The sequence below is a fragment of the Corythoichthys intestinalis genome, chromosome 4, assembly GCF_030265065.1.
Source record: "Corythoichthys intestinalis isolate RoL2023-P3 chromosome 4, ASM3026506v1, whole genome shotgun sequence".
Lineage (NCBI taxonomy): Eukaryota > Metazoa > Chordata > Actinopteri > Syngnathiformes > Syngnathidae > Corythoichthys > Corythoichthys intestinalis.
In genome coordinates, this window is record NC_080398.1 from 23,494,699 (window position 1) to 23,508,277 (window position 13,579).

Below are 13,579 nucleotides of genomic sequence, written 5' to 3' on the forward strand. Positions count from 1 at the left end.
TGGCGCCAACAATCGGTCAAAATATGTACTAAATATTATAAAATATTGCCCTTGATGTCACATTTTATGTGTTTCTAACAACATATTTTAGGACAAGAGAACAATTGTGGTTTATTAGAGCCTACATGTCTTTAAGATCGAGGATCCCTTTTACAAATTAGCTGGCTCTCAAGCTCGTGTGATAAACATTACTGTAGCAGATTAGCCGAAAAGTATAATAATTTGACCGTTTAAGGCCATTATCCGTCCTAGTGTAGACGTACTCTAAATCATTTGGAGCATTTTTATAATTAGTACAATTTATCGTGCAACATAATATGAGGAAGAAGAGAGCATATGGCAGGTTTTTAGCTTCAACACTTTTTAGAAAAAAAAAAATTTCTTGCCAGCAATGCTAATTAAGGCTTAAATATAGCTAATTCCATTTTCATGACTACTTCTGACAGAGGAATGTTACTTTATGACCATTATATCCAGTTTTCAATCTGATACACTAAAAACCCTTTGATTTCACACTATTAAGAAAAGAGAAAAGGTCTTACCTTTCCAGGGCTGCTCTTGTCCCCATCTTTGGGCAGCGCGCTGAGGGACTGGGTACGTCGCTTCACTGGGGAGGTAGAGAGGGGCTGCTCTGGCACAACGCCAGGGAGGAAGCTACAGAACAAAAAAAAAAACCTGAAGTTCTTTCATGCGGACGCCGGCTACAGACGTGGTCTGCCCTTTTATTAACACTAGTTAAATATCTTTAATGATAAGGCGTGTATTTCATATTAAACACAATCCACTTCACAAGCTCATCTCCAATGAGGCCACTGCTTTTCATGTGATAATAAGAGTGCAGTGTAGGAAGAAAAGCTTTTGTTCCTTCGACCTCTTCCACTGCCCAAATTAGTTCAAAAATTACACTCACTCGCTGCATGTGTGTGTACACAAGGCACCACAGCAAGAAAATTTACAAGGCTTACAGAAAAGTACACACAAATTTGAGCATTTTCCACCTTTCAGTCAGGAAAGGTCAATTTATCGGTCGAATGTGTAAGTAACATGACTTAAAGACAACTTACGGGTCATCCACGTCGCTCTCCGTTTCGCTGTCAGGCCTTTCCCTCTCCCCGTCCACTTTCTCCCTCTCCGACTCCTCGGGCGCAGTGGCATGCCGAGTTGGTGGACCCCTCTCAACAATCTGAGGGGCCTCAGCAGGCTCGGGAGGTGGCCCCGCTCCTGCCTGACAGTCTGAGAAAAAAAGCCATAAATGATGCATTTAGGGCAAATAATTACATCACCTCACATAAGAAACCAAAACATCACAATATTCTAAGCAATACCGGTTTTAAGAGTGGCTGCGTGAGGGTGACTGACAGGATGCTGGCCTTCCCCCGGCTGAGAAGCGGCATCTGATTGGGTGGGCGCCAGGAAGGGCACTAAAGAATGCCAAGGAAAAACCGGAACAGACCGAGGCTCCACGTTGGTCCAGACTGCAGAGAGAAGACACGGTTTGTGCAAACTGAGGGTGGTGGTCCAAAAGTGGATCCCACTTACAGGTCTTACTAGGTTGACTGTCTCAAGGACACTATTTTTTAGGTCATTACTTTATATCTAGAAAACCGGTACCATAACTTATGAATGACATCAGTAAAATGTTTGATATGAGCGGTTTCTTCGACAAATTTTTGGTCTTCAAGTAAGGGAAAAAAACTTTTGTCATTAGTGCTATATCCTGACATTGAACTTAAAAGCAACAAGTGGCTTGTGAACAATACTTAGATTACTAACTGCTTGTTAACAGGATTTATTGCCACTCCCAGTTAAGGTTCACTGCAGAACTAAGCGTAAAACATTAAACAATGGTTTAAAAAAACAGTAGTTACAACCTTTTGAAAAATGCATATTTATGAGTAGTGAAATAGGAACGTAGTTCCATAGTAGTACTCCTGATCCTCTACGACAAATACTACGGTAGCTGCCTGAGCTTAGGTAAGACCATCTTCATTACATATTTTATTTAGTATTATACTATTCCCTGGTGGCTAGGATGTGCAAACCACAAAGAGCAGCACAATCTTTTAGAGTGCCAAAACTGATTGATTGCATTTCATTCCACTTGTATGGGAAAAGATCATGATGAAATCAAGGCGCCACAGCATATCACTTTTATGTTGGAGAGGAAGAACCATATTTCAAATTTGGGTCTTGATATGAAAAAGTACAAGCTGTCCTCGGACATCCGGCTCAAAAACAGCAGGCCTTCTCTATATTCAATTACCATTGCTCTATTTTCTTTTCGATGAATAAAGAAGAACAAGGAAAAATGATCTGTTTTTTTTTTTTAGAAACAACAAATAAAAAGAGGTAAAGTGAGGCAAAAGCTCAAGTGAAAAAAAAAAACAGCCCTACAGCAGTACGTACTAGATTTGAACATAAGATTTAAGAAAATACACAATGTATTGCCTTCAACTAACGTATTGTACAGAAATTATCTTCTACAAGAAACAGTGCCTGTTTGGAGTGGTGGGGGAAAATCCTAGATTGATACAGCTGAAGTTCTGAACTGGATAATTAGCAATTCAACAATGGATGAATAGAACATGAACTAACCAAACATGCTTAAGCCTTGACGAAGATACTGAGGATTCTCTGATGAGAACATGATGGCTTAAGACGGTTCTCACAAGTGAAAACTTAAAAAAAAGTGGTCGTATGTCCGTTGTATCTAAAGTAAGTAGGTCCAAACTGTTGATCTGCTTTTGATGAGAGGGCTCTGTTTATATCCATGTCATCATTCACTTTAGGATGGGGGGGGGGGTGGATTGGAGTTTGGGTTCCAAGGTGGACAAAAAGCAACTGAAAATGTTCAAAGTGTGTAAAAACAGTCGACTGGGTCCGAAAACTTGGCTCCTCCTTTGGCTTTGGTCCAATTACCCCCGATGCCCTCCTCCGGTTGTTTGTTTACATTACTGCTGCGGTGTGGTGCTGAAAGAGTTAACGAGGCCTCGAAAGCAACCACGACCTCGATTACAACAACAGCCCAGCTACTGAGCAGTTTCCCCGCGTCATGTCGCGACCCACTGTGCTCAAAACTGGAACCCTTCGGACACAGAAAAACCGCAAGAGGTTGAGTAAAAACGAAGTACTAACGGGGCTTCCAAAGAGGTTGGACTCTTTTCTTTCTGAAAAGGGTGGTAGGGTTACGCATCCATGCCCCAGGCGAGAACCAAGAACCCGAACCACCGCGGCACCCAATTCGGCAGCGAGTCCCCGGGCACGCCCCTGGTCGCGCACACGCCGCACAGACAGACGCCAAAACGACGCGGGTATTCTCATGTCTCAGTTACAAAGACGGATTTGAACCACGCACTACCCCCAATTCGACTGTCCGCGAGTTAACTACTATCCGCTGGGCACGTCGCAGTCCGGCATCTAGGCGACGGAATGGAACGCTCTACTTCACGGACTTACAGTAAAAAATAAGCGCGCCCATTACGGTCTTGTGTGTATACCTGTTTGCAAGGTACAGGCAGATGTTGCTGACTGGCGCATTCATCCATCACAACCTGAGCAATGTAGCCACAACCGCCCCCGATAAGAAGCGACAACCGACTTGACTACCCCGGCGAACAGACGCACAAAAACGAGACAAACCGCCGGTGCCTTTCCTCTTCCTCCTCAGATTTAAAGCGTTTCGACCGCCGAACCCGAGAAGCGAGTGGTGAAGAGCGCCGCCGTCCACACGCAGGTTTAGCTAGGCGCTGCTCGCGCACGACACCGCAGACCCACGTCGTCCACTTCGGGGGGGTTTTACGGTCCACAAAAGTGCGCCCTCGGACGAGGTAACTCGTTCATTTTGTCCTGGCCCCCGTTCTATTCTCTTTTTTCCCTCCCTCTTCTTCCTCTTGCTGTAAACTAGGCTGCTTTGCTTTGCTTGCTTTTGCCCCCTCCCCTTCTTGCTCCTGTCAACCTCGCCCAGCCATTGTCCCGCCCATCTCCACCAATCCCCACTCTGCAATTGGCTGTGGCGGCCCCCTGTCATGCGCTCGCCGTCCATTCCCATTGGTCAGAACATGCACTGGAATGCCAGTCATATGCAAATACCGTCCGGTTCCATAGACATCGGCGCATTGTCGATGAACATGTCTAAAATTTGTTTCAAAATATGATCTACCTTCGACAATACAACATATTCAGTTTGATTTGATTAAAGTTAAACTAATATTGTTCGAATAAAGCTCTCCCGAGAGTGAAGTACAGTTTATTTCGTTTACAACCCCCCCAGCGACTCGTGCCATTGGCTGAGGCTAGCGTAGTAAAGTGTAGATTGACGTGAAAAGCGGCCAATAGAGCACGACACTCAGATGTAGGCTAACCAATACGCTTGTAGGTACTTTTTTAAAGCTACCGCCCCATTTTACAAACTGATGAGAGGCGCTAGTGAGCTCTCTACTGTAAAATTTTGATTATGGATGAACTTAAGTGATAAGGACTTTGGAGTAAATGCAACTATTTATCAGATCTTTCATTAAAGTTTTTGATGACGAATTCAAAAACATTTCTTAAAGGGAGCACTGATCTAGAAACAGCACCAAGGCAAAGGGCGTTATTAACTCATGCCACTGACGATAGACGTCCAATTAATTTAAACTGGGAGGTTTGACTGGGAATACTCATCTTTCAGTGCCATTGACAGCTCTAGACGTCCAATCAATTTTGATTGGGCGTGATCATTCACTTGCAGCCCCTCACATTGAGCGCCATCAATGGCAGCAAATAAGGTCTGTGATTTTACAAAGTGAATATTTTTCAAGTGACTGCTCACAAATGGATATTTACAAAACAGACTACAGGGTTCTGATGCAACACACTCGCCCAAGGGGCTGGGAGAGGGCGAACGGGAAAGAGGAGGCCGCTTGAAAGAGAAGGAAACGACTGAAACGGTCCATGAGTGGTGGGTAAAAATAGACAGAGAGTAATTTTCACCAGGGGAGGCAAGGACGTAGGAGGAGGAGGGAAAATAACCAGTGAAAATACAAAGTTCTCACAGAGGAAGGGTAGGCCACAGACAAAGGGAACAATGCTAAAAAGTGTTGTGAGAACAGAACAGGACATTGCGAGCGATAATGTTGTTACTCAAGCAAGACGCATGAGTCATGCTGAGCTAGCACATCCAGACATACAATACTGGGAGGGGTCTCCATTACGGTCAGTCCATCAAGAGGCTGAGCTATGACCAGAGATGCCGGGAGCAACTCTGGCAGGCTGCCTTTGATCGTAAAAATACTTAACCCACTCCTCACCGAGCTGTACACCTGCATTTTGTCATAAATACGCTAGAATTATTAAGTAAGCTATTAAGTATGTCTTGAAAGCATAGTCTCGAATTATCGTTGCCCAAAATGGATTTGCACCAACTTCTTTCTTGGCTCATTTCCCCACCACAGCTATTTTCTGGTAATTAGTTAAAGTTGAATGCATGCATAACAACAAGGGCAACTAATTTGAGTCAACTTGAGTTGACAATTGCAGGTCCTTGAAGATGGTGATGTGAAGTGGAAAGGTAACCAATTAAAAGCTTGCTGAAGCTTTTGTTGTTGGATAATAGAGGAAGTACAAGACCAAGTTGGTGAGATTGGTTTATGTCCTAAGGATTTTGGGTTCAAGCAACACTAGGTAACTTTTCAACCTTTATCAAAAATATTCAAAATATTTGTGATGACAACTAGTTGGATGACACCTCTTTTATATCTTGAAGGGGTCTTTATCACTTTCATCGGCACTAATTAACTCTGAGGAGGGTGGCAGGAACCCTGCCACACACAAAAAACTACAAATGTGCTGACTGCTTTACATCATACGTCACTTCCCCCTTTCCCCATTCATTATCGAGACGGAAGTCTATGCGAACACCTTTGCACGAATTCTGCAAAGATGGCAGAGCAAAAGAACAGACAAAAAGTTTTGTCTGAGGAGGGAAAGAAAGGGAGGCTACCAGGATAAAAAAATACTCAACAATAAACATTGGCCGGGCTTTCACTCACTGGTGTGACGACCCCTCCAACCGAACTTGTCAGTTAACCACAGGGTTGCCAACCGTCATATGCTACTGTTTAGCCACAACTGGATTCAGTACCTTATTACTATTCATGCTTCACACAGCCGCTGGAAACACAAATGTCGTTTCCAGTGTTGTTAATCTTACTTTTAAAAAGTAATTAATTACAGTTACAAATTACTTCTCCCAAAAAGTAATTGCGTTAGTAACTCAGTTACCTGAATGTAAGAGTAATTAGTTACTTAACAAAGTAACTGGTGATAATTTTCATTTGTTTTTCTCCCAAAAAAAGAAAAAAATAAATAAATAAATAACAGGTCACACAATGTGAAGTTTAAAGGGTTTTTAGGACAACTGGCCCTAGCCCAATTCATTACCCTAAATGTAACTAGACACAGCGGTATTGCAGATTTTGCGATAACTAGATAGTAACCTTTGCTACTGTATGTGTGGAAGCCCAAGCAGTTAAAGTTGTTAAAATTGCTCCCGTTATTGCATTAGTTCCCTTCTGTCTACTTTCGACATGTGTAAGTTTTAAAACTGTTTCATCATGATAGATTTAAGGCAAGATTTTGCCGATTTAGGAGTATTTTAGATAGAAAGTTACTTAGGTTAGCTAGGAAGGTTCTCTACAACAGAGCCTTTCTGAGAGGTCTACTGCTTTAAGATGGCAGCTGTTTATTAACGCAGCTAGTTCTTTATACATGTTGCTAATGCCGCCATGTCTGTCATTTGCATCTAGTTCTATATTATGTGATATCTACCGTAGCATCGTGTGGGCATAGTTTGTAGGCTATCGGCTACAGTCAGGTGTTATTGGAGCCACCTAGCATCGCGTTTGCAACGCCATAACAACTCCCTTGCCTCCTCCCCACTCCTGCTCTGCTCTCTCGTCTCCGTGAGTCCTTCTCTCTCAGACTTTTCTCTCGTCATTCAACCAACATAGTAACGCATAGCAACGTACGCCTTTCCCGCCTCAGTAACGGTAACGACGTTGCCAAGATGAGAAAAGTAATTAATTAGATTACTCACTACTGAAAAAAATAACGCCGTTATATTCTAACACTGTTATCAACAACACTGGTCGTTTCATCCATCTGAGGGCGACCGGGATATCATGATTTTACGACACTGTGCGGGTGTGCACACTACCGCTTTTGTCCACCGGCGTCACTAAAATCAATTAAAACTGAAAGTTCCTCGTGTTGCTTTAATATAAAAAAATTCTGATCAGATAAAGACTGCAACTTTCATCATGATAACTGGCTTCATTTTGCATTTCCGCAATATTTTGTGTAACCTGCTACTGATGGAATGCGCTACATGATGTAATAGCATGGCCAACTTGACATACAATGGACTGATTCTCCAACTTGCAAGTGATAATTGAAAACAAGCTTTATTACAAACTTTGCAGCCCACGGGACATTTTGCTATTTGTGTTGGCGGACCTTAAGAATTTATTAACCAAACAACTAAATCATTATTTGTTGTCAACCATTACAGTTAACTAATAAATGTATCACTATTATGTAAAAACAATATCGCACTTGAGGATGTTATGTATCATATATCATCCAGACTGATTTGGCTGCACAAGGCCGCAGGCCAGTGTCTGCTGCTATTTGCGATAGCGTTGCCAAATAATTGATTACACTAACAAAGAAATCCTAAATTGCTGTCCCCAATAACTAATTAACATAGCAGCATGAAAAGATTTCCCAAAAACTACAGTCTGGCGAAAAACAAAGAAAGCACTTACTTCAAAGGCGTCAAAAACCCTCCATGACAAATAAATTCACGAACCAATGTTAATTAAAGCACACGAACTATTTCACTGCCTACACTTACGTCCAAATAATAATGTTGCATTTGCACAATTAGAGTTGAGTTTTAAGGGCAAGTGATGCTGTTTGAGACGCCACGATAATTTCGATGCGTCACTCTAAACCTCTATCAGTGAGTTTACGGCTTTATGTTTATAACTGAAACTTATCAGCCAATCAAGTAAAACTTTGGTGCTCAAAAGTTTTGTATAAATAGAAGTATGCAGGCTCCTTCTGACGGTACGCAAAAGGTTGACTGAATGAAATGTTCAGGCAATCTATTTTTATTCACTACAGTGCAGCTGTGAAGTTCAGTTGATTTTTATTTAATTTCAATGATTCACTTTTAATGTTTTAGCACTTTCTTCTCAAAAATTTAAGAAAATCTCAACAATGATGTAGACGTGAATTCGCCTGACTGCTGCGCAGGCGGTGTGGGATCAATTCCCAGTTTTTCTGTGACAGTGTGATTGAGGGTGCCAATGAATGTCTGTGACCACTTTAGAGTGTAGTGCGCTTTTTGCCCAAGGTCAGCTGGAATAGGCTCTAGCACCCTGTGACATATGCGGAGTTTGACTTGTGGGGCAGTGGGGGCACAACATGTTGATGACCCTAAAACGTAGTGTCAGCAATAAAATTAACTTACAAGAATATTTATAATAATAAGTTGACAATGAGCGTTTTTTGTTTCCCATCGTTCTTGAGGGGAATTCTAAATCAAGCTGCTTAGGAAATACTTTTCACCAAGATGGTCATCCATTGAATTTGGTACGCCCGCCGGTGTCGTGCCAATGTAGTTACCCCAGTCAAACATTGTATCCCCTGGGCGGAGCCAAATGGAGGTCGATTTGTGTCTTAATTATTCAATCCAAAAAAAAAAGTTGCTTTAATAAAAAAAAAAAAAAAAAGTTGCTTCAATCAAAATATATATTTTCAACCAAAAAAAGTCACTTCAATAAAAAAAAAAAAAGTGTTTGAATGCAAAAATAAATTTGAAACTCAAACCCCCCCCCCAAAAAATGCATGTGAAAGCTATTTTTCTTTGATTAATTTAATTTTTGTTTTGTTTTGATAGAATCAAAAATTTAGTTGCTTCAAAAAAAAAAAAAAGATTTTCAAACAGAAAAATCTCTTCAATCAAAAAAAAAAGAAACATTTCAATCATTGAAAAAAGTTTTTGAATGCGAAAAAATATTCGAGATTGAAAAATTTGCATTTGAACACTTAATTTTTTTTTTGATTGAGTAAATCCTTTTTGTGTTTGGGCCACAATATGATTAGGACATTTGTGTCTAAATCATTCAATCCCCCAAAAAATTGCTTCAATCCAAAAACAATATTTTCAATCAAAGAAAAAAAATATTTTCTAAAACTATTTTTTCTCTAATATATATATGGGCTGTGAAACGATTAAAATATTTAATTGAGTTAATTACAGCTTAAAAATTAATTAATCGTACTAAATCGCAATTCAAATATGCCATATTTTTCTGTAAAATATTATTGGGATGGAAAGATAAGACACAAGATGGATATATACATTCAACTTACGATACATAAGTACTGTATTTGTTTATTATTACAATAAATCAACAAGACAACATTAACATTAACATTCTGTTAAAGCGATCCATGGATAGAAAGACTTGTAGTTCTTAAAAGATAAATGTTAGTACAAGTTATAGAAATTTTATATTAAAACCCCTCTTAATGTTTTCATTTTAATAAAAATTTTAAAATTTTCAATCAAAAAAATGAACTAGTAGCCCGCCATTGTTGATGTCAATAATTACACAATGGTCATGGGTGCTGAAGCCCATAAAATCAGTCGCACCCAAGCGCCAGCAGAGGGAGACAAAACTCCAAAAATTATAAGTAACAAGTGGACATTGCACTGTGCTGTCATTTTAATCTGTTTGAGCGGGGCATGTGCGTTAATTGCGTCAAATATTTTAACGTGATTAATTTTAGAAAAAAAATTACCGTCCGTTAATGCGATAATTTTGACAGCCCTAATGTATATATATATTTTTAATTATATGCAAAGCAAATGACTGTCTAAGGTGCTCGAAAAATAATTTTGACCCATTATAAAAATGCTTTTTTGTTCATTTCATTCATTTTTGTTGCAGTTTTATTGCTTTACAACTTTTATACATACTGTATATAGGAAAGTCAATTACATGCAATGACACTTTTCGGCCACCGGGGGGGTGGCCCCCCTGGCCCCCCCTTAAAATCTACTTATGCCCTGCGACCTTGAAAAGGATGAGCAATGTTGAAAATGGATGAATGGATCTTCTAAGTATAATTCTATTTAACTCAATCCTTAGAAAAAAATATAAATCTTTTTATAATATATATATATATATATATATATATATATATATATATATAATGTGTTTAAAACATGTTAATGTTGAAAACATAAATAAAACCTTTGCCATAAATGGCTATCGACTTGGTGGTACTTGCTGTAAAATGTCTGAGCACCCCAGTAACTTAAAGGCATTGTTTTTGACTACATTTTCTAAATGCAATCACACAAATGCCTTCTCTTCTTGCCTGCCTTTTTCGACACACAAAAAAATTTTTTCTCTGGAACCCATCATCTGATTTTCAAAGTTTATGATGTGGCCATTTCATTCAGACCTAGCATTTTGATAGACTGTCATCTGGCAAATCTTTCCTTCTTTAACTCATTGGCTGCCATCGACATTGATAGAGGAACCAGTAACTTTAAAAATGAACTGTTTTTACATTAACCACACAGTACACTTGGCATGGTACCACTTACAACAGTGAGATTAAGAAACAGATCAACAACCTTGCTGTTGAAATGGCTTTAATATTATCTCATAAATTAATTAATTAGCTGCTTTTGACTACAATAAAAATCATATTCATTTTTAATTCCCAGTCCAAATGGTCTCAAGTTTATCGCTGTCAATGACAGCCAATGAGTTAATATAAACTGTAACTAGTCTCGAGAGCTTCAAAGTTAAATACAACTGAACAGTGCGAAGATGGCAATTATTTTGCATACCACTAGAAGGAGCCTGAGTAGCACTACTTTGAGAATCATGAGCCTCGAGGTGAAAAATAGAATCCCTCGCCCCCTTCCAGCTGAGCCTCATTAAACCTCGCTGTTTCTGTGCTTGCAACGCGTGTAGGCGTTCTATCATTGCTCGTATCCTCTTCTAAGCCCAAATCACAGGGCTAGTGTGTGCTTTTTTGTGTGTGTGTGTGTGTGTGTGTGTTCCACGTAACTGACAAACTTTTACTCCCACTCGTTACCTCTGGTGGCAGCGGCGCAGGAGGTGCCACCTTCCATCGCCCTCCTGCCCAATCTCAATCTCGCCTCAATTCGTCTTCCGCCCTCCCTGGCGCCCGCCGTTTACTCGGTCCAATTATAACTCGCATGAGGCAGTCCTTCGCAGTTACCGTGGCAACAGTGATCCGCCGCGTCACCTGAGAACTCGTCGCCGCCTATCGAATTGGACCTTGTTCATCTGTCACCTGACTCAGGACCACATGCTTTGATTTGAGGGAGCCCCCCAAAAGAGGAAAATTGACTTACTCTCAGATGGAGTGCACATGACATGTCGTATTGCAATAGAGTGCTATGGTGTACAAATGACAGATATCAGACACACTGATGAGGGGGGTGAGTGAGTTAAACTACCCTGATACACCCCCCCACCAAAGAAAAATCACCCATGCCAAACAGGCAATGCTCCAATTTGGCCATATGAGGGCACTATTTGCCTGTAGATAGATGCTCAAAAGGATGTGAGCACCAGAAACATTGGACAGATGATACAGAGTGGAGTGAAACAAGATTCATAATACAAAGATGAAGAATTTCAAGTTTTGAAGGGATCTAAAGACTTGAAAATGATTTTTGAAGACTTTGCAAACTCTTTCGTCTAAGAGTATTACTAACCGTTAAGGATTAATCTCCCAAATGACTTTTTGCGAAAAGTCATTTAGAGGTGCGGGAGGCGGTCGCACGATAGCCAGATGTGCTTGTTGCCATGGCCAGTGAGGATATGCAAGGGCTTTAAAGTGTTACGTAAAAAGCTAGGGGCACGGGCGGAGGGGAGGGAGTGAGGGGGGATGTTATTCCCGGGTATCCGTATCCGGGTAGACCAGGAGAGCAGGAAAGAGAGGAAGGCGGGAGGCGATGCCACTGCAATGCGATGGAATAAAGGGTTAAAAGAGAAAACGCGGACCTTTATTTTTCCACATGTTAGTGAAAAATGTGTGTGTTATGTCGTAAGTTGTGCGGGTGACAGAGAAAACCGTATTTTGCCATTTTAACACTAATTTGTGACATTTAAGATGCAGTAAGAAAAGTCCCCTCAAAACAGTCAGTAATGTTATTATTAATAATAGAGAAGAAATTATGCACAAAGTGCAGAAAATCCTTTTTAAAAAAAAATCCATCACACTGAATCAAAAGTGTGTGATGTACTCAATACGATCAGTACATACTGCATACAGTATAACATTTCGAGAATTTGTATGTTATAATACTGAGACTGACGTGTGAGGAAAAGAACGGCATTCAGACTCCACAATAATGTGAGGAAAAAAGTAGTCACAGTATTACTACAACTAGTAGGAATAGTAGCGATAGTAGAAGAAACATATCTCAAAACTCCATCATTACGTTTCAAATTACAATCATGGTGTCCTTGAGCCCTAACAACACTCATACCTCAATTAGAATTACTCAGGAGAATCTGTAAATTACATTTGTCATAGTGCTGGGTAATATGGTAAAAATATTGTATTTTGCGATTTTATATCACGATGAAATATACCACAATTTAGTATATTTTTATCTGTTTAAAAAAGGTTATTAAAGGAGAAAAAAAAAATAACAATTACATGTTCTTCTTTGTGGATGATTATTTCCCAGTGTAGTAGTGATGGCTACATATGTTCACTTTTTTTAGCTCATACCCTGCCTTGACAGTGATAGACATCCAATCTATTTGAACCGTAATCGCTGCCAGCTTTCACAGTTCAAATGGTTTGAACATCTACCGCCGTCAATACAGTGTATCACAAAAGTGAGTACACCACTCGTATTTCTGCAGATATTTAAGTATATCTTTTCATGGGACAACACTGACAAAATGACACTTTGACACAGTGAAAAGTAGTCTGTGTGCAGCTTATATAGTACAGTTATTTATTTTCCACTCAAAATATAGCCATTAATTTCTAAACCCCTGGCAAAAAAAGTGAGTACACCCCTTAGAAAATACGTACATCCCTAAATGGCCAAATTGAGTACTGCCTGTCATTGTCCCTCCAAAATGTCATGTGACTTGTTATAACAGTGCTGTCAGCATTGCTGCAGAGATTGAAGAGGTGGGGGGTCAGCCTGTTATTGCTCAGACTATGCGCCGCACTCTACATCAAATTGGTGTGCATGGCTGTCATCCCAGGGGGAAGCCTCTTCTGAAGACGGTACACAAGAAAGCCTGTCCGTCTCATCAGACCATAGGACATGGTTCCAGTAATCCATGTGCTTTGTTGACATGTCTTCAGGAAAGTGTTTGCAAGCTTTCTTGTGTACCGTCTTCAGAAGAGGCTTCCTCCTGGGGTGACAGCCATGCACACCAATTTGATGTAGAGTGCGGCGCATGGTCTGACCACTAACAGGCTGATCTCCACATCTCTTGAATCTCTGCAG

At 40.3% G+C, this 13,579-nt stretch overlaps 1 protein-coding gene across 3 annotated transcripts in view; it reads right to left on the bottom strand.

Annotated features, from left to right (window-relative positions):
- cicb (capicua transcriptional repressor b) overlaps window positions 1–13,579 on the bottom strand; it is an 81,995-nt gene that overhangs the window by 33,136 nt on the left and 35,280 nt on the right. For all 3 annotated transcript variants that reach the window (XM_057833676.1, XM_057833675.1, XM_057833677.1), the window contains exons 3-5: window positions 1,326–1,475; window positions 1,065–1,233; window positions 543–654 (exon numbers count right to left, since the gene is read on the bottom strand). In XM_057833676.1, the coding sequence (XP_057689659.1) occupies window positions 543–654; window positions 1,065–1,233; window positions 1,326–1,475 (431 nt within the window). The remainder of the gene's footprint in view (window positions 1–542; window positions 655–1,064; window positions 1,234–1,325; window positions 1,476–13,579) is intronic.